A 21915-nucleotide genomic window follows, 5' to 3' on the forward strand; every position below is an offset into this window, starting at 1 on the left:
GAGGAATTGCCATCGCTACTCAGGCCAACAGGACTCCTCAAAACAGTTGGGGTCACTCCATCAGTGCTATGCTTACTGCCGCCACTACTGCTGCCACCACTGTGGGAATGGGAGTGCTTATGACCAATACTGTGGTGGCGATTTAAAGAGTGTTCTTTGTGTTTTTCCTTATGCTCTTTGCTAACGTGGGGACTCGAATGTTTACTTTTTCCGCTACCCTCATCCGATGAGCTATGCCTTTCTGAGGAAGAAACTTTAATTTTCATTTTCAGCTCCTCCTTACTGGCACCCTTTTCTGTGGGCGGGATCGGTATACGGAGTTTGAGCGAGCCACCCTTTTCTTTCTTATCGGACAAGTGTTTTTCGGGCTTCTCCGCGTTTGCAATAGGAATTTTCATTTTGATAGGAGACGTAACAGAGGAACTGCTGGCTGCCTGGGGCTGCATGTGTTTTTTATGCTGCTGTTCGCCTGGGGTTGCTACGTAGTGTTCTCTCACGTCCAGTTCGAGGGTTTCTAGTTTGCGCTTCTCTCTGTATTTATCCAAAGACATTTTTTGAGGAATTATTACAGGAGCAGCAACTTGTCCGTGGTGTTTGTTTCCTGACTTATGAGAATATTCTTGTTTGACAGTAGAATGCTCAGCAAGTTTGTCAGGTCTGTGATGCACTCCAGAGTGCAACTGTACAGATGCCCCCGGTTGGAAGCTCATATTGTACTGACTAGCAGGTAACGCCTCCTGTTTTTGGGAGTATATTTGTTCTGTCCTTGTTTGTTCTTGATGCTGAGGCCATTCCTGGTGTGATGCCAAACTGTATGAGGTTGGAATTCCTGTAGCTAGTATTGCCAAATTTTCAGGTGCATGACTGTCTGGAACAGAAATACTTCCTGAGGTCAGAGGTACCGGTGCAGGAAACGATGTTGATGGTTTTTGGAAACTTGCGTTTGCAGCTACACCGGTAACTGTATCCACCAAAATGGAATTCTGGACCAAAGATGAACCAAGAAGCGAGTTCTCAGATACCTGTCCATCACCTTTAGGTTTCCTCGCAGCCTGATTAGCCTAAGCAAAAAGGAAAGTAGTGAGAAAAAACACAGCTTAGAACACTTGTGCAGTATGTTCTCATTTAGCTCAAAGGTGAGGATAAGAGCTGACTCAAGGTTTCACCCCCTCCCAACCCAGCTGCAGGAATAAAGAGCAAATAAGGTATAACTAAGTTGGTTTTTTTTTTTTCCCCCCTTGATTCATAATTCTCCTAGAAGTTCACCTCTTTTTGCTAGACACTTTTATAGGAAAATTTCTTACCCGCCAATTTCTAATTCTCTTGAGCCTGCTAGGCGTTTTCTCCAGTATCTGCAGAAACTCATGAGTTAGCTCTGGGTAGAAAAAAAACCAAAGCCATTTCTTACATCTGATTCTGTAATAAGCAGGTTAAACTTTAAGCATTTTTCCGGACTAGCAGTATACAGCTTTTGCAGTAGTTACTACAGGCTGCACATTATTCGAATTTATATTTAAAAAAGAAATTTGTTAGACAAGTGTTGAACAAAAAAAGCTACAGTATTTCACTCAGACAGACTTCTGAGCACCACAAGCATTCTGAAAAACAGGTTTGAATTTAAGGTTTTATTTTTCCTCTTGCAGAATTGGAATTTGTTACACCAAAAATTTCTAGAGATCTGTACAAACAATAGCTCCTACGATAACATACTTGCCATTGAGCTTGGGCATTTCCTGTAAGAAGTTAAGTTTCCTTTAAAGTAGAAATTTTTAAGTTACTGTTTCAGTCATTCCACCGAACTTCAGGAACAACCAGCAACAGCTCTGAACAAAGTATGAGCCATCAGACCCTTTGAAGCACCCTGCTTTAAACAACAGGTTTTGATTAATTTGCGTTCAAGGCAAAGTAGCTGGCTACGTTAAAAAAATAAAATCAGAAGATCCTTGCAATTTGAATGTCCCCAAGGAAACGCAGGTCTCTCTGCTTGTCAGCTGCAAATAAAAATACTTTCCACTGAAATTTAATTTTACTCACAAACTAAAAATAAGTGGGTACGGTCACAATTTGAATGCAAAATTAGATCTCTTGCAAGTCTGGAAGAACTGGCTTCTCCAGAACTCCACAAGCAAGTTATAGGCTAAGCTGCTCCCAAGCACAAAACTGCCTCAGCACTTTGGTCTGCCCGAGTCTATTACACACACCAGCTGCATAAACGCTTGAAGAATTAATTCACCGTGAGCGCACAGTACGCATCTCGTGGGATTTTAAAAATCAAAATGACACAACGCCCAAACACACAAAACCAACGGCCAGATGAGAAGGAAGGCAGGATGGTATTTGAAACTACAGATCCAACTTAAAGCAGCCTACTAAGACAGAGACATTTAAAGTTGCTCACTCTGGTCGTGCGCTTCACATGACATCTACTCAAGATTCCACTTTCAAAGAAAAACAATATTGTCTCCCAGCAGAGGAGACAAGCAGGCTACAGGGAGCTATGCTGGGCCATACTGAGCCTGGAGGCCTCCACCACTACTCTGAAACAAATGTTTCACTCTACAACTAACAGCAGAGGCCAATGCAGAGATCTGAAAGCCCCAGAAGCCACCACCTCCACTACAGTAGCAATTGTAGGCCTTAAATTCAGGCTCCACTGTAATAAATACTATTTAAAAAGATAATAAACTTCTAGGTATAGAGTCTTCTAGGTATATGCTTTCTTCCGGAAAGAAGCCACTTAAAAAATTTTACAGGCATTTGAGGTATCATAAGCTATACCGAATTTACTTAAATTTTACAGGTGTTTGAGGTATCATAAGCTATACCGAATTGTTTACATAGAACAACCTTTGTAAATACGGCAATTTTATGTATAGCTTTAAGAACAATTGCCTCGGTGACAGTGAAGCCATAAGCTTGGACCAGGATAGCATGAATTTCCACTGGTAGATCTCCGTCTCTTTCCTGGTTCTGGAAAGCACTTAAAAGCAACATTCTAACCTGCACCTACCAAAGGTACGTGGATGCTCCAGCCCACAGGATGAAATGAAAAGGTGCTCAAAACTAAGTTTGTCTTCCAAAGTTCTCCCTTCTCCTATATCTTTCTCTCACCCAAGGATCCAGTATGTGAAGTCAGAGGGATTTATTTTAGGCTTAAAGCTATGCTCTTACTATACTATGCTCCCATTTTTACATTAATAAACCCTTGAATTTCGAGATGTGAAAAGGCAGTATTACTTACCATCTAGTAATTCTAGAGTAACTGAAGGATCTACATATTCCCACCAGTGTTTTCCGTCAGTTGATACTGGAATCTCCCAGTTGGACCACTTGCAGGCCAAGTGAATGCACACACATGCTATCACTGTAGGCTTGTACTGAAGACAGAACGTAGTAAGGTGAAGACTGTTGCACAAATTTCGTAATGAGGCACCAAAGGAAATCAAACATGTAAAACAGAAAACCCAAACAAATCAACCATTAACACTCAGAACGAGATAACTTGTCAAGCAACAGCAGTTAAACATCAGTTCATGGAATATTTTTCTGATTAAGGTTGTAAGATATCTTGCTGCCTTCAGAAAACAGGGCAGGGCATTTCTCTGGTAGAAAAGTTTAATTTGTTTTTGCTATATAAAGTGTGATGAACAGTAAATAAATTTACCAGTTATTCTACTGTACTTAAGTACTTAAAAGAAAGAAATATAGTATGGTCAATTAAAGTTTTACAGTAAAAAGCATACAGCTGACTACGCAGTCTCTGAATGAGACGATGTTACGCAATAGTTCCACAGTGGCCAAGAGAATAACTTGCGGACTTAGCTTTCACTCGGCCGGGATTTATGATATTTGTGAACTCGCCTTCAGCTTTCAGCTGGCAGCAGCACAAAGATAATGATTCAGTTTCACTGCTTTATCACAGCTTTCCTTAACAGCTGTTTCAAATCCAGAACCCTGCCCATCAAGGAACCACCAGGAACTATTTGGAAGAATTCCAATAACCAGCAGATAATTGCTTAAAAACTATCTACAGGTAATGTAATTCCATTAAATAAAGCTCAAAGTTGTTTTGCAAGACGTAAATTGAAGTCATCGAGAAATCAAGACTAAAGTCTGCTCTCAAATGCCATCTTTCTACAGCCGGCTATGTATACACAATCCCCATTTGGAATCCTATAACTTCAAATTTATGTAAGTACTTAAGTTTTAAAACTATATATAAAGATTAAAGAGCTGTTTCTAAAAGGAAGAACATTGGACTACAAGTGGCCTATCTGAAAAGAAGAGTCAGCTAGTTGAAAAGTTCTTAGGCCCATTTTATAAGTTAAGATTGGATCAATATATTTAAAGCTAAGAGAAAACTGCCATTAACTACAAGTGTAAACTAAAAATAGTTTTGTACTTACCAAGATGCTCGAATTTCTAGGTTAAGTTTAGCTCTTTGTAATCTTTAGCTGCTATTCAGGCTACCAATTTTAGACTTATGCACTCACAATCGAGAAAATGTCATCAGAAAGCACCACTACACTTCTCATTGTGCATTTAACCCCTTTGTGCCGTCAGGCCCTTGTACAATACACCGCACTGCAGACAGGAAGGTACCACCACTGTAGATGGCCCAGTCTCCCGTTGCAACAAGGGTAAGACACATGGAGGGGGCCCTGCAGTAAAGGAAGCTATAGTGTGCTACAACAGTGCAACAAAGAGGTTCAGGATAACAACCTGTTGGTAGCCATGAAATAGGATGTCTGTGCCAAATCCTTGCTTGCTGTAAGAAAAGAAAAACAGAGAGATTAGGTATCTGCACTAACTTGTCAGCTTCATTCCAAAATGAAAGCAGTTTTACCTTCCAAAAGCACCACTTGGTATTTCCACAGAACTGATCTGAATTTTGCTAACTAGACTTTAAAATAATCTTTTCCGAGACACAGAAGAGCCCGTTATATTCAGCAACTGGAGATGGACCAGTCATTCCACTCCCACTCCCTGACCCTCCTGCTGTACAACCCACAGGACAGTTTCCCTTTGCTTATCTACCCCACAAACGCCTCTTGCACGAGAGCGCTCTTCTAGGAATACCTGCTTCCCCACCCTCCTTCGCAGATGATCTCTAGCATAACCCCAGACTGCAGTCAGGCAGTAAAAGCCAATTCACAGCACAGTACAAGTTCTGCTCTTGGAGAGGAGCATGGCAAAAGAGCTGGAGAAGACCCTCCCACCCCCAGCACCTCCCCGAAACCAGCCACATCTCTCTCCCAAAGCCCTACAACACAGCAAGCTCCCAAGCTAGATGGTAAAAAAATTAAACAAGTTTTCTGCTCCCTCTCATCAAGAGCACCGTACTCATAACATTTTGTTCCACGTTTGTTAACCTATGGCAAAGCTTCGATAGGAAATAAACAACTTCATTTTAGTTACAGTCAGGCAAAAAAAAAAAACCCACGCAAGACTGCACCATGCCAGAAATGAAAAGCTGACAATTTAGGCTGTTACAGCCATCTAGCACTGACCCCTACCAGCAAAACCCCAACACTCCTCACTCAAGTAAGAGAACTTACTGTAACATGCATATAATGGAATAGCTGGGCACAATGGTTTTAACTGAAGATTGAATGCAGCCTTCATTGAATTCTTACTTTGACACTATCACTTGAAATCAGTGCTACCTGCAGAAAGTGTATGGTTTAATTTTATGTCAAAGGGAATATTGTTAGACTTCTATTTTAATAATAAGCTTTCCATAAAGTTTGAGAAAGACAGCAATGGCTTTTAAGATTTAATTTTTAAAAAGCGTATTAGAAATGTGATTTAACTCGACTTCTAATGATTGCCAAGGAGTACAAATCAGATTTGTCTTTATGCTACACAGTTGAGCAATGCCATAATCTGAGAAGAATGTTGAAGTAGCAAGTTAACAGGATCCATTCCTACACACAAATTCTACTAATCCATAATAATCAAAAGGTAAACTGACAATGTCACAGTGTTATACTATAATATTTAGTTTGCAAACTGTAATGGTAATTGCACACCAGATAACCACGGAGTTCGACCTTTTCCTCTCCCTCCCATCAAAAAAATGTAAGGCAGTATTACCAAAAAAGTGAAATGAGATTATCATAACAAAACAAAAGAAAATACAGAATGCTTGAGGAAGACTGAAATTGATGTCTCGCTCTTCATTTTTCATCAAAGTAATCTTAAAAGGATCTTCAATGATTTCTATATTCTGTTAAGTTACAACATATTTGAATTAAGGGACTGGACCAAGAAGCATCTCTACTCTCACTGAAATGTCCCTTTTGAACAAGGAAGAAAAGCAGATGCCAGAAAACTTCTATTTAACATCAGCTTGAAAGTTGAGTAAATCAAAACACATACCTGGAAGAAAAGAATCACATCTTGAAATACACATTTTAGCTTCAATCAAAAATTAAAGTGCTAAATACCTTACCTATACTACAAGCAGTATGATACTGCTTCAACTTATTTACAGCTGAATAATCATCATTGCCAAAACCAGCAAGAAACTTCAGCTCACAACTAAAGCCCATGGTCACACAAGGCACAATTGAAAACATCCGTCCCAACTCTTCTCTTACACTTAGGACAGCTTCGGTTTAGTAGAATCCATCACTAAAATTAAAGCTAACGGATTTTGCTTCCTATATTTTGGTGTGTTATTTCCTTTATAGTAGTGGAAAGTGCATCTCTAAATTAAATTAATCTTGAAGCAGAAGTCAAAACAAGCCAGCAGAGCTTCTGTTATAACTCACAAGTCACAGGACTGATGACTGATGCCAGCCATTAATAATCAGGTTTATATTTTATCATTCGGGAGTGATTTAAAACACTCGCCCTGTCTCACTGCTGCAGAAGCAACCATAAGGCAGGAGATTACTAAAGTAGTAATCAAGATTTTGAAACAGGACTTGCTGTCCGATACACCTTCCAAAAGGCTATTGTCATCAAGAAATTCCAAAGTGGAAACCAAAATGCTTTTTACTGGGCACAGCCACACAGTTCAACTGGTGCAATTCCAAGATATCTGAGTCTTTCTTCAACACTAGGTTAACTTAGAATATGAGATAATCACGAAAACGTGATTGCCAAGTCACCCTTCAGAGAGTGGTAGCCGACCATGCCTAGGACCCCAGCAGCGTATGTGAGCATTCCCCAGAGAGAGGAGACTGCAGATAAGCCGATCAAAGGACAGAAGGTTTGCTGAAGTCCTTCTGGGCAAAAGGAAAAAAGCCACAGGCTTTGAATGGAGGTATGTTGGTGGATGCCTGCTGTATCTGGAAAGGGCTGGAGGAGGCCACGGTGTAGGCATTCAGGTCTGAGCAGTCCTGGTGGCTTTACTTTCAAGAAAGTATGTAAATCTTGGAAACAGGCCTGTAAAAGCCTATTCAGAATGCAAAGGCCACCTGTAGCACTGCTGTAGTGCAGCTGGTGTTTAAGGTCTTTCCACACCACTTAGTATACTAAGATTTAAATTTTCCTCATCAGAATACCCTCTGAAAAAGCAGATTCATTCAGATTCATCTCCTCTTCTGCCGCCTTGTCTTTATCAGCCCAATTTAACCAATGGCAGCCGTGCACACAGATACTATGGTATGTTTGAAGAATTTGACAGTGTAATTTCCACAAAAGATTAGTAAGGATCAGGGGTGTTCAAGATACCTGATAACCTGTAGAATAGCGAGAACAATCCTAGAAATCCTTGGGATCCAATCTTCCGTTCCAAAAGACGGTTGTGTAACCAACACACAAAAAGGAATGACTGAAGACTTCCCAAGACAGAGATGAGGATACAGATTCCTCCCCTTCAAGTTCCACCAGAAGCAGGCTGGCAACAGACTGATTTTGCACCAGAGTTTAAGAGGACCATGTCATTATTCTATGGTCTCAGCACTAGGGGAGTTTCACTGCTGATCATTCAACGAGCATTCAAGCCAGTAAGGTAGTTTGACACCAGGAACAGTTTTTGTTGTTGTTGTTCCCCCCCCCCCCCCTCCCTCTTTTTTTTTTTTTTCCTTTTTCCTTTTTCTTTTTCCTTTTTTTCCTCTCTTCAGTACTGGAGCATCCTTGGAATGGGCACTGAAGCTTGCTGACAGGCCTTCACAGATCCACTGCCTCCAGATTCCTTAGAGGACCTGTGGGATCCTAAGGAATGATGGTCCTGTCTCCTCTTCTCAGTCTCTTGACACTGAGGAAGAATGGTGCAGAAAAAACACTGAGCCCACACCACTTCCCTTGTCTACTATACTGACCAAACTGTAAAGATGGAACAATTTCATCAACCCATGACTCTCTGAAAACCAGAAGGAATAATTAGATACCTTATGCCTGAACATCATGAATCATTATGTATCCATCCAGTCACCCCTTATCTACAATGATCTCTGTTGTCTAATACTACCTTCAGAAAGGCTTTCAATCTTAGAGAGGAAGAATTCAACTTTTTCTTCAGTTCTATGTTGAAGCAATTCTGTTTATTTGCACCAATTCCCACTCACTAATTGCTGAAGGTGAATTAATTCTGGCAGGTCACTATGAGACCAGACAGTCTTCTGAAAAAGAACGTGGCTGAATCTTTTGAGCATCATCAACAGAACCTGTTTTCGTTTGGTTTGTTTTTTGTTTCATGTTGTTTTTAAAGGGGGTAGCTTACAGATTTATACAGGTAACAGTGGCATCATAAAGCCCATTACCCTGGATGCAAGACAACAAAAAGTGATATAGAGAATCAGCACTCCTCTTTGCCACTTAAGCTTAGCCAGCAAAAGGGCATCTTCTCACCACACGGCCATTCAGCGCACACCTGATAAGCCAAAACCTTAAGTATACGTGCATACCTCAGCTAACTTTGTTGCCTCTCTTTTGCTACTTAAACAGTCAGCTGCATTATATTCCTCCCTTCCTTCTCTCCCCAAACATACTGTTGGATCTTAATCATAACAGTATTGGATAAGTTAATCACCTATAATAAGAAAGGTATCTCTGCCTTCTGAAATAGTGCGTTTTGTCCAAGACATCATGTTACCAGAACTGGATGAAGCAACCTTGCATTTCTTTAACTTCTCAGTCAATCCCTTCAGCACTAAAGGCTTAACACTGACAAGTCTCAGATACATTTTGAAAGCTTCAGGACTTGATAGCTGTGTTGCACCTACTCACATTAAAACAACACACTGTCCAATAAATAAATGTGAAGAGATAGAGAACTAAAATCATACCATTGCACCTTTGAAGACTATCACTGTGCTCACAAGCCCATCTCTTTATTCACTCAATACATAAGACCAACGTTCCGCAGCAGTTATTCTCTACCTGCTTGACTTGAACGCATGACTACAGATTTCACGTTCAATGTTTTTAATTATGGATTAATTTTTTTTTTTTTTATACGAGGTACTCGAGTCTCATGTTCACAGCCTATACCACCCCTAGCGGGGGTATACGCTGACAAGAATTCCATTTGCATACACACATACTAAGGAGCACACCTCCTCTAGCGAGTAGGTTCTCAAGCATCAGATGTATTACATTCACTTTGTACCACTGCTTGAGGAACATGGATTTTCAGCCCTCACTGGAGTCTTCAGATTTCAAGACTTGGTATAATTTTAGAATTCTAAGTATTTTGTTAAACTGTGCTGACATTAAATACTAGCTTTGAAATGTCAACTTTAAAAATTAACATGTACCTTCAATGTATGAATTTTGGCAGTACACAGAAGTAGCGCGCAAAGGAAAAAGCTGAACTGTCTTAGAGAGGTATCTACCCTTGACGGAAGGAAATTAAGTTTGAGTAGCAATATGGCTTTCCTCTTGTAGGCTTGAGTCAAATACACTCGCTAATGTGGAAATCCTGATGCAGCTACAATACTGCCTGCCACCCCCCAACACAGCCCCAAATACCGAGCAGAAGTGCAGGGGCTCACACAAAACAGTGAACTATGTGCTCACATTTATATTGACCGACAGCTAAGAAAATCCAAAGTAAAACCCTACAGAGCTGCTGATGCACCTAAGGTCTCAGTAGTGTGCAATTAAACTTATGCACCAAGTGACAATCAAATCTGGACAGAAATCAAAGAATCGTTATCTTATAGCAAAAATAGCAATAAAGCTACGTTATATGCAAGAAAGTTACACAGTTACAAACTCTGAAGCTACTTTAAAACGCAAAAGGAGAGAGACACTTTTCCTTCAGCAAACAACTTAATTCTAGACTTACTACAAAACAGATCTAGTTAACACAATTAAGCACCTAACTTTCCTACATTTTACAGGGAAAAGACAGCAAAAAATTTTCAAGCACTTAGCTTGGCATTTTTCAGTGCAACAACAGCTAATGACTAACAACCATGGTCTGATCTTTTCCAAACAACTTTTAATTAAGGAACATACCTGAAGTGAAAAACTTATTTTAGCTGCTTTTACAACTGATTCCTAATTTTTTTCATCCTCAATCTTATGAGAGGATTTTTTTTTCTTTTTTTAAAGCTCCAAAGGAAACCAATTTAAGAATTAATGGAGTGCCAAAATTCAATAAAAACTATTAAAGAACAGAACAGGTTTGTAGCTATAGTCACATTAATGAACTGCATACAGGTTAGAGGAAATAATTGTTTGACAAAAGGTTTGGCGTTTTGTGCTACCATGCAAAACAAGTAAGTACACCCCGCTCCAGAAAAAGAATTAGTCACATCTTGAAGTATTTGCATGTGATAGCAGACCTGTTATGCACTGTCTTTATCCCTCAGTTCATTACTTAAACACACTTGCTAGGCAGAAGGCTAGCGTTTGCCATCAACTAATATGCAGGCTAAACTTTACTTGGTGAAACTACTTCAGAGTGAAAACAATCAAGCCAGAACGAACTAAGCAGTATCAGCACTATTACGCTATTCAGTTTTCCACTACTAACTGCTTCTGTCATTTATGAAAACATTGGGCAGACGTTACTAAAATCAAAGCTAATAAGCAAGTAAAAAAATTATGAAGGACAGAGAACTGGACTCTTTATTGGACTCTAGAGGTTTAAGAACAAGCTTTTAGTAATTAGCTTTAAACAAACTCTTTGGAGAACATAGTTGGTGAAGATCATATTGGACAAATAACATCACCTTCAAATTTTACTAGAAATGTAAAAAAGAACTAACAGAAGCGGTTAAAAGTCACTGACCTCTCACTAATTGCGTACATTTCACAACATCTGTGTGCGGATGTTCAATGGTAATCTCAAAACCTGAAGAGTTAAGAATACATTTTAGAACTATACATTTCCATTTGTTAAATAAAAAACCAAACCCCTCTCCTTTCCCCACAGACCTAAAATGCTTGCTAAACCTTTGCACTGAAGATCGAGTAACACTATTTAACTGCCTTTTATTCTGCACTTTTTCATACGTTTGAATGGTTGATGGTACAGCCATTTCAAGATCAATTAGTAAAACAATCCTTCAGTAATCTCAAGTCCTAAAAATTATTTGAGAAGTTACTGTATTTTTTTTTTAAGTTGAACATACCTGAACGGTTTTTAGTACACTAGTAAGTCAGTAAAAGCTGTATAAGAGACACACTGAAATACACCTGCGTGCACATGCACTTTATTCATTTATTTCTGGGACTTAAACACGTTGCACCTATGAAATTACAAATTAAGTCAATTTGTAGGTCAGTGCCTTAAGAAACCTGTCTTTGTTTACGATGCTATTTTGAGAATTAGGTCACTATTGTTAGCTTTTTTTTTAAAGAACCAAAATACTCAAAGTGGTATTTAAGAATATCTGAGTAAGTCAGTGTTCTCTGGCTTGCTAGCTATAATACTCTCTCTGTTACCTTGAAGTCAGAAGAGTTTCTTATCAGAATATTCAATTCCAAATTCTGGAATTACCTGAACCATTAAACGGTTACACTACAGCTTGCGACATTCAGAGGTAGTAACCCTGCTCAATTAGATCATGTTCTTCTATTGACAGGCAAAATGGGGAAGAGCACTTGGTATAAAGCTCTTCCCAATTGGTTCAGAACACATACACAGCTGACCCAGTATAACATGCTACCTCATATGAAGAAATATCAATGTAGTTACTACTTTGGAGTAAAACCTATTCAGAAAGGTACACATTTCTACCCTATCAAACTGTCAGAAACATCTGTTTCACAAGGACAGATATGCCTTTTTCTCCAACGTGAACACAACAGAACCGCTAATACGAAACTAAATTCACAGGTCAGAAGTTGTACACAAAAATAGTAAGAGTCTAGTGTACCATTAGCACATCAAAAATCCAGTTATTTGGGTCTCATTACTTCTTCATGGCAAGCTGGCTGCACAGGAGATATTTAGAAAGACATACCTAAAGTTTGAAGCATTATTGTTTCAAGTATAACCAGCTCTTGGGCTTGCTGAAGGTATGCCTGAAACAAATAAGCAAACAGGTCAAGACATAGCTATCGATTTTCTCAAAATTTTAATCATACACTTCCTATTTGAACACTGGTACTAGACACACAAGTTAAGACCAGTACCCAAGCCAGTTAGAACTGACAACTCAGACCACTTCACTGCGGTAATACTTTCTCCTACCAGTATATGCGTTACTGCAAATTCAGTTATACCTGACTAATCATCTTTCAACAGTAAGATTTACTTAGTCTGGATCTCGTATAATTTACTCCAGCAAAGCATTTTGTGGAGAAGGGGGGATGCTATAAGAATTACAAAGGTTTGCCAGAGCAAATCAACTCAAATATCCCCAGGCAGGTCATCCATTTTACAAGTACTTTAAAATACAGCTGGGGATACTCAGCTGGCCTCAGTTAAACGAGCTTAAGCTTGTGGGCTCAAACACATACATACACACACACACCCCCTTCTATGTGTCACTCCAAGAACTGGGAGCACAGCAAAGGTGCTCAAATAGTTTTATACGTCCGCTGAGGTCCAGCAGGGTGTAACTAGCTCAGCCTGACCTTCAAGCTGAACAACCCCGGTGCATTTCCACCATGATTCCTCCTACGTTTGGTTTCAGGAAGACTCATCTCAGGAAACAAAATGTGAATTATAAAAGTAAGTAGAAGCTGTACAAACTTCGGCAAATGAAAGGAAGACCAAGGTATAGCAGAGGCAGCAGCTGACAACTGTATCGCATCCTTTAAATCAGAATGTAGACAACGGTGGACAGCGAGCCTCTGGTTGAGAAAGACGAGCACAGTGTCCTGAACTCTCTGCACAAACTGTGTAGCTTATGCAACCACACATGAAACCTCTTATTTAACATCTAGTCTTCCACTACACATGTAGAAGTCTTAAAAATAATGCAAGTTCAACATGATGCAATCTCTTCAAGTTTCATAATACAAATATTTGAGCCTTTAATAAGTTATATTGACTAATACACAACAGTTAAATGGTGTAAAACCAAAAGGGGTTTTTTTTTCTAGTTGGCAGACAGCATCAATCCCATCAAGAAAATGTAACAAATTATTAGATGAAGCATCATCTGATTATCTTTAAAACCATGACTTCCACCTACATCACTCTTTGTATCCAGTTGTGGCTCTTGAGGATGAAGACAGGCATGCGCTACTTTAATAACGTGTTCAAGTTTCCGTGGCTGTTCTTCCACTTTTGCAGCCAAAAACAATGCCGTAGGAGATATTATCTGAAGAAGAAGAACATATGTATTTTTTAAATCTTTTTACAAGCAGGACTTGAATTTTTATGGAGAGTCTAAACTGGTAATTAGAAAAGGTTTAAGAAGTTGTATTTGTTTGTGGGGCTTTTTAGGGGTTTTTTGCTTTTGTTTTTAAACAGTTCTGAAATCATGCAAAGCAACAAAAATAACGAGTCATGTTTTATTTTATAACTGATGTAATCCTCTCAGCAGCACAGGGAAGGAGTAGCATAAATGCTAAATTACATTTGTGAGTAAGATGTCTGAGGTCAAACTAATTCTAGTTTAACATAAAAAGAATAGATTTGGTCCAGAAGATTTAGTCATGCTAGAACAGGCTGTTTCAAGTTAAATATACTTTGTGAGAAAGTTCATCCGATTTCTTGCACAGTAGTGAGCCATTACACCATCTTTTCCGTAAAAGTCAAACCAGCTCTGCTAGCATTTGATTCTCCTAAAAAGCAAGAAACTTCGCACAGAACTTTAAGGAAAACAGTTTGTTATATAAACATAGGTTCTCTAAGCAAAAGCCTACTCTTAGAAACTTTACTATATGCCCAGCAGTATCTGGTGAACAAAGCACAACGACTCACAAAGCAGCAGTTACGTCAAGTGTTAGTAAAGACTACAAATTACATTCAAAGATGAAAATTTTAATAAAACTCTAGGTGTCATAAGCTGACAGCAAAGCACCTGTTCGCAGTTCAGCATCCCCTAGGAGTTTGCTACGAAGCAGAGTTTTGATGCCTAGTTGTCAGCTAGAATGACTGATGTATCTATACGCAGAACATGGCAAAGCATAAGTGATTGGAAGAATCAGGGTCCTCTTCGTAAGCAAAAGTTGCTGTGTTAAACAGGAATTAAAATGACAGTAGAAATCTTTGTGTAGACACGAGCAGATTAAATTGGTTAAAACTAAGCCAGTATAAAGTATTTATTCAGAGACTGAAATAGCTGCTTGTTGAGTATTTAATTAACGTATGGTGCAAGCAACGCAGGTATTGGATTTTTCCTTCAATGCCCAAGTAGAACTAGACCGAATGAACTGCATAGCAGCCATACTTCCCCCCTGAAGTAAGGTTTGCCTTTTTTTTTTTTTTATAGTCAGCAAGCAGCCCTTTGTTATGTCCAAATGAAACATTTGGTATAAAAAATTGCAATATATGAAAAACTGCAATGAACTAATTAGAATCGAACAATTAAGTGATTACCTATTACATTTCAGGAGCTTTCAAATGTATTGAAGGACTACATTTTGCCTCCTTAAATCACTTTGAAATGTCCACTTGGATCTTAAAGTAAAACTTGTACGTTGACTTGAGGAAAACTGACACCCTGGGAAGGTGATACCCTTTGATGAAAAGAAATGTGCCATGAAGAAATCTAGTATTCTAAAAAAAACCAAACCACCCAAAACAAGTCACAGGGAGCAAATTCTTCCACAACGGAGACAAAAGAACTACCTTCTTAAGAACCTTGTGACTTAAAGCCTTACAAATGAATGAAATGAAAACCTGGAGTTGGGTGCTGCTGAACAAAGCCATATTAACACTGTCATTTAAGACTTCTGATGATTTTTAAGAAATTCCTACTCACATTGCTTGAAGTAATGACGTGAAATTCTCGAAGAAATTCCCTTCATGAGGGACACGCTACTTGAAATACACTTCACTTAAGCTGGGAGACAAACTTTTAAATGCTAAATGTGAAGGAAAGACTTTCTGGAGTTCAGAAAGCTAGAGTATCAACAGCTTTGAAGTGCCAGAAGATGTACAGTAACATGCACATGTATAACCAACCTACGCATGCCATATAAAGATACTTTATAGCACAGACAAACCGTGCTCCAGCCCAGTAATGCAGGAACCCGAGCAAGCCTCTCTCATCTACAGTTGCTTCATCCATGTAAGCCCCATGGTAACCTCTCCCCAGGGTGCTTCAACAATTTAGGGCAGGCTTAACTGAGGAAGGTGTCCGAGGCTAGCACCTTCTACACCAGGGCCAGCCTAAGAAGAAGGATTACATTCTCAGACATAATCCCAAGATTTTGGGAAAAGCCAGATTAGCAGAAAGGGACAGGAAGCCAGAGAAACATGAACAACAGAAGAAAGGAAATTGGGAATGTTGAAGAATCAACCGTTATGAAGAAACAAGTTTGACAACAAGACATTGGACAGAAACAAGGAGGTATTAATGAAGACACCAAAGAGACTAGAACTGCTTCAATTCTTCAATTTTTCTTTTTTTACTTGGGAAAAAGGATATAACGAGGTAGACCTTGATGGGCTGAAAACTAAGACTCAAGATAGTGAAGTCACCGAGGAACACTGAGGAAGGAAAGTTAAGTCATGACATCTATGGAATCAGAAATAGAATGGATGATGACAAGATGCTTTAATAGAAAGTAAGTAGAAGATCTTTTCCATCTCCCCAGGTCCACACAATTTCCCTTTTGTTTTTTTTAATTTAGAACAAAACAGAATTATTCCGTCAGTAACCTGTAGCAGTGTCTTACTGCTGGGCTGAAGAAGGACAAAAGCAACTGCACCACGAGCAATGAACTATTGCTCCCTGCTGTTCTCCCCCTCTCTCTAGCCTTACCATCCCCACCAAGCATCACGCGCTTATCCCCAAGAACCTGCCTTCAGGCCTTACAGTTTTTTCAGCTTTGTGTACAAGTTTAATGCAAAGATATCCTAACACAACTCCCTCCACACAGCCTGTGGGTAGTTTCACATACATGGAATTTCTACAGTTTACCTTTCAGAAAAATCAACTTCCAACAATTACCATGGCTGAAAATATTTATATTTCACAGAGACATTCTTTGAACCAAGTCACCGATAATTGCACAATTAAATCATCACAAAATTCTCACTCACTATTATTCTGTGTTTGACTGCGAAGTTTTACTTCATGCCAAAAAAGTACCTCCTTCAACAGGCTGACTTTAGGATATTTTCTAACTTACTGAAACAGATCAGTTCTGGCCAAGAAATCTCCCCACAATTCCTGATCTCCAAGACCTTACATAAAGCACAGTTCTAGACGCTGCTTTAAGTCAAACTGATTAAGTGGCATTTAACTAGGGTTCATCAGAAATCTTTTTTTAAGAAAATAGATAATTGGGGTGCACACAGAAGTGTTGGCTTCTGGCCAAAGAATTTCAGGTCTTTGTTCTTGGTTCTCATTCCTGAAAAGTAGGTCAGTATTTTTGCCTCCCTTGGTATTTATTCAGGAAAATAGACATCCTAATAAAATTTCAGACTTGGCATGCATACAGTCTTCAGTGTAGACGACACACCCTGCTAAGCATATAAATGGCAAAGTTACTCAAACGCTTTCATTCATTTCCAATTCTCAAAAATGACAGAAAAAGCAAAGTAGAACAAAAAAGCAAAATTAAAGACACAGACTTGACAAAGCTGTAAGCTTCTTGTATATAAACATCTTCATTTGACATAAAACAAATTAAATAAAGACGTTATCTTCCATGCACCCAAAATATTCTCTAAGAGTTTGAGAAATATTTCCAGAAGAACACACATGATTTATGAAATTAAATCCCATTTTTGTACTAGCTGAGAATCTCAGAAACCAAGTCCCACTGAAATAGAAAAACCAAAACATAAGAGCCTTATTATGACAGTCCAAGAGCATTATACAGCAAGGGTTATTGGTAAATGTGGTACAAGTCCTTTTCACCTAAAAAATACAAGCCATGTTGTAAAACCAGCATAGCTACAAAGACATACGGAATCATGTCAGAATACAAAATTTTTCTGAGAACTCCCTCTCCCTTTTAATGCCAATATTAGTATGTTTTTAGACTTGATATAAATTAGCTCAAGACATTAAGCTGTCCCACTCTATGATAGAGGTTTTCCAAGTGTGAAAACCGAGAGTTGCAAGTTTGGGGTTGTTTTTTTTCTTAGTTTTTATTATTATAACCAGGAGCTCACATTGCATAAAACCAGCAAGTTAAACTGCAAGATTAAAACCAGAATTGAAATGCCCTAAACAGCCCCGCTAAAGCTTGGTGCCTATTACGAAAGTTTTAAGAACTTTGCATAACTGCAAAGTCAACTGTTTAATGCTCCAATTTGGATAGGGCACAAGAGACAGGAAGGGAATACAGAGGGATGGGAAATAAAAAAAAAGCCCTCTGCACAACTCACCTACCTCACATGTGAGCGAAAAAATTCCTACCGTAGCCTTCTTTAGGCACTTTATTAAGTTCCACTGCATGTCACACAAAAAAAGCCCTTAACATCATCAAATAAGTTTTCAACTGGTTGTTTGGTATTCCACATGGCATTTCTAAGGATTATATTTAAAAACACAGCTACCATTTGGATGCCTTACCTCTCATTTCCAGCATACCAAGGATTTCTCCCCCTTCTCTGTTCTTCAAATCACAGTGTACTGAAGAGTACGTCTCTAAAAGTGGTATTTGCTATATAATGTCAAACACACCAAGTACTACAGAAATAGTATTTCCAGAAGAATTTTAATTTTCAGGATATTTTAAAGTATAACAGTCAGGCTAGTATTTCCTATAAAAAGCTAGCAAACTTCCTCCCCACCCTGATATTAGGACTGACTAACTTTATACCCAGCAAACCAAAGTTACTATGCTCTGGTCAACAGTAACTTAGAAACAATAACTTGAACTACTGCTGAGAAGATTCATTGTAGTTCCTGCAATGTCATTTGCATGGCTAGGGTAAAATTAGTAGTCAGGGCATCCAGTTCTGCTTACTAGAATTAGTAAAGCACGTTTCCACCTTATCACTGGAGCACAGCAACCATGCAAGGTCTTAACCCGCTTTGATTGCGACATCAAAACTTCAATACATTCCCTTTGCACCTAAACGTATGTACTTCATAGATAATCCACAGAAATTCAAAAGTGACTTGTTAGCCCACGGTAACTTTGCAAAAATAGGGATCTTTGATCATTACAGCTGTAAATGTAATACATTCAACATGAACCAATACACAATAACCGGTATGTGCCATACTGTTGGGAATTCTGGTCCCTATTCACAGTTGACTCAAAATCTTGAAAGCCTGTAAAATTGCGTAGCAGAAACTTAATTCTTTTTTTTTTTCCATAATAAAGACAACAGCTATTCAGTAAATGAGCTTCCACTAGAAGACCTGTTTATTAACAATTAAGTGCATGTGACTTATATGTGACATACATACGTATTCGTATAACCCAGCAATTATACATGACGATAAATTCGCAGGTGTTTATTACTTGACTAAAAACATTAACCTACCAATAAAACAAGAAAACAAAGGCTACATTTTTTCAGGTGGAGATCATAAGGCATTCTGACTAATAGCCATCTAATTTTCTAGCCCCAGCCTTCAGATTCCTTCTTGCCATGGATAAACATTGCTACATGCACACAAAGAAACATTAGAGATATTCTCCATATACTGTAGAAAATTTTAGCTAGGTCTTGGCTTCAAGACTGCCAGTACCTTGTTATTTAATTTCTAAGGGCTAGTTTCTTCTTGCAGTGGATGAATAGTTACATTTTTCAGCTTGCCAAGTACTCTGGAGATTTGATATTAAGTATTTATTACAGTCCTCAGCTTTTGCTTTCTCTACAGAAAACCTGCCAGATGGTTTGGGAGTATTTTAAAAGTGATTCGCATTCACTTTGAGACCACCCCCTGTACCCTGTAGGAAAACAAGTAGGGAAATGCACTTGCCCATCAGTACACACACAAAAACTGCTGTCTGGCCCTACACTCATTGAGAACCACAGAAAGCAATCCAGCAAACAGTATTACTGACTCCTAACTTGCAGTGCGCTTGCCTTTAACTTGTATTTGAGTGCTATTACCTGAGAATTAATTTAACAATACACTTTCCCCCTCCTGCAATAGTTGCAGTTTCCAGGGCATTCAGCCCTTACATAGCTCACTTGTGAATTTTACAATTCATAAATATAACTTAAGGCATAGTTTTCATAACAAGGGCACTATATATCCAAATACTACTGTGCTTCCAGTTCCAAGTGACCAGCATTTTCCAGTGTCCGGTGAAAACCTTAACACAGCAGCTAAAGCTTCTTGCTACCTAAATCCATCCTAGATTACCAGATGACAGTACAAACAGTAATCTAACCAGCCATGCAAATAACACAAGCCCCAGCTACGGCGGCTCTACACAGACTGACCTCTCTGTTCCACGCAGCTCTGCCTAGTTTAGCAAGTCCGCAAACCACCCACAATCACAGAAAACTTTGGATGCCTCACCAGCTCCTCTTCCACTGGCTACAGGTTACCGCTACATGAGCAGTACGTGGAGGGGAGAAAGATGGAACAACTGTTTTACTGCCTTCACTTGATATATTACAGAAACACTTCCACAGGGCATATTCCACCCCATAGCCCGCTGGAACTTGGTTCTCAGGTGTGCTATTCTTGCTCTAAAACTAGGAAACTGTTTTAGGAAGTACATTTTGATTTATATGTATATCCATCCAATACGTAGCTCTCTCACTACACAAACAAAACCTACATTATCTATTTCTTCTGGTTAAAGTGTTTCACGCTTACAGACACTTAGCTCAGGCTGTACTTAAACACTTAGCTTTTATTACATTAAGACCTGTAACACCACAGTTTTGGTAACAAGCTAGCTGGAAGTTTGAATTTACCTCAGATTTTGCACAAAAATAATTAAATACACTTCTGAAATGTACCTACAAACTAATATGTAATTCCTGCTGAACAAACTCCAAATAAGATGTCCATTTGCTCAGCCAACAATGATAAACAAATTCATGCCAGGCAAAAGAGTTGGCTAACACTGTAACCCACGTGTACCCGCCTAAATTTCAGAGAGTGCAAGGTTTGCAAGATTCTACCTCTTGGCTGACCAAGGTCTGCTCTGGTCTAGATTATAACATCTGTCACAGTTTCAACTTGGTTTTTATCATCAAAAACCAAGATATGAAAAAAATCATCCTCACCAACTAGTGATCTACCACCATCATTATTCATTGTTCCTGCAAAGTCTATATAAAGTATTGATGCAAAGTACCTTTAAAAAAAATAAATACAAAAATACCCAGAATATAACTGTTTTTCTAACTATTGCATCCAATTCTGGACATAAAAAAAGGATTAAAGTTTTCAGGTTGGAATTCCCAGTTCAAAAACCCCTCAATTACAGAGAGCATTTTTGCAGAATCATTCAGTTCTGAATTAACAGTTCTGAATTAACATATTCTGTATTCAGATTCAGCATTCTCAGTTCATTAGTTGAAACGAGAGACAGCATTTTCTCATCAGATTTAAAGATTTTTCTTGTCTAATACGACTTATCATCACGCTGCTTAAGACTAGACTAGTTAAATGAATTTACACTGTTTTTAAGAACAGCTACATAATCCATATGGATACAGACATAACCATACTATAATTGTCAGACGCACCATGCTAGCACTACCACTGACTTCATTAAGAAAAATGTGTGCTCCCACACATCAGCCTTTCAAACTACAGCACATAAGCACCAGCCGGATTAGAAACATCTAAATTCATTCTTCACACATCTGAAATGTGTTTCCTGATGGTGCCTATTTTTTTTTTTAATTCGATGGCAGAAGATAAAATCTAATTGCCTCTAGTTAAAATAATGCAAATTTGAAAAGAAGTATTATTATTGGTTCTAAACCACTGATAAGCAGCTAGAATTCGTCTAAACAGACCGAAATTTACGATTCAGCAAAGGAATAAAATACTTGTCAGTCAGATTGCCAAAGTTACGGGCGTATTATTACCGCATATAAAATCATACTTACATTTCGATTAAATTTGGTGAAGGAATGATGCATATAAAACCTGTGCATGTAAACAATTGCAGTATTTATCGTAAGCTGAGATCTGGAAGCTTCAATTAAGGAAACACCACGTATCAAGAGAACTGTTTACAACAACCGAAAGCGACGCGCTTTCCACACCAACGCGCTTTCCGAACTGTGAAGAATGTTCAGCCTGCTGCCTTCGGTCGGGGGGGGGGATTTGAGGTTTGTAGTCTTACTCTGATCTCTGTTCCAAAAATAATTAAATAAATAAATTCAAATAATGGGTAAGGAGGAGATGCCCATTTCAAGGAAAACGGGTCCGTACGCAACTGGGATCACTTTCAAAGTGTCTAAACCCGCAGCTATCGGTACAAAGGCGGCTGGAGGTA

At 38.8% G+C, this 21915-nt stretch overlaps 1 protein-coding gene across 2 annotated transcripts in view; it reads right to left on the reverse strand.

The window, feature by feature from the left end:
- CCNT2 (cyclin T2) overlaps nt 1–21598 on the reverse strand; it is a 23356-nt gene extending 1758 nt beyond the window's left edge. Inside the window, exons 1-8 of one of the 2 annotated variants that reach the window (XM_009895857.1) lie at nt 21524–21598; nt 13551–13679; nt 12372–12432; nt 11195–11257; nt 4723–4768; nt 3242–3405; nt 1305–1375; nt 1–1061 (exon numbers count right to left, since the gene is read on the reverse strand). The exon at nt 1–1061 is cut by the window's left edge and continues 1758 nt beyond it. In XM_009895857.1, coding sequence (XP_009894159.1) covers nt 1–1061; nt 1305–1375; nt 3242–3405; nt 4723–4768; nt 11195–11257; nt 12372–12432; nt 13551–13679; nt 21524–21571 — 1643 coding nt within the window. In that variant the 5' untranslated portion in view covers nt 21572–21598. Of the gene's footprint in view, nt 1062–1304; nt 1376–3241; nt 3406–4722; nt 4769–5558; nt 5630–11194; nt 11258–12371; nt 12433–13550; nt 13680–21523 lie in introns of those variants that run through there. The other variant, XM_009895856.1, reaches the window with a different exon arrangement.
- Between the last annotated feature and the right edge of the window lie 317 nt (nt 21599–21915).

The sequence above is a fragment of the Charadrius vociferus genome, unplaced genomic scaffold (genome assembly GCF_000708025.1).
Source record: "Charadrius vociferus isolate BGI_N301 unplaced genomic scaffold, ASM70802v2 scaffold862, whole genome shotgun sequence".
NCBI lineage: Eukaryota > Metazoa > Chordata > Aves > Charadriiformes > Charadriidae > Charadrius > Charadrius vociferus.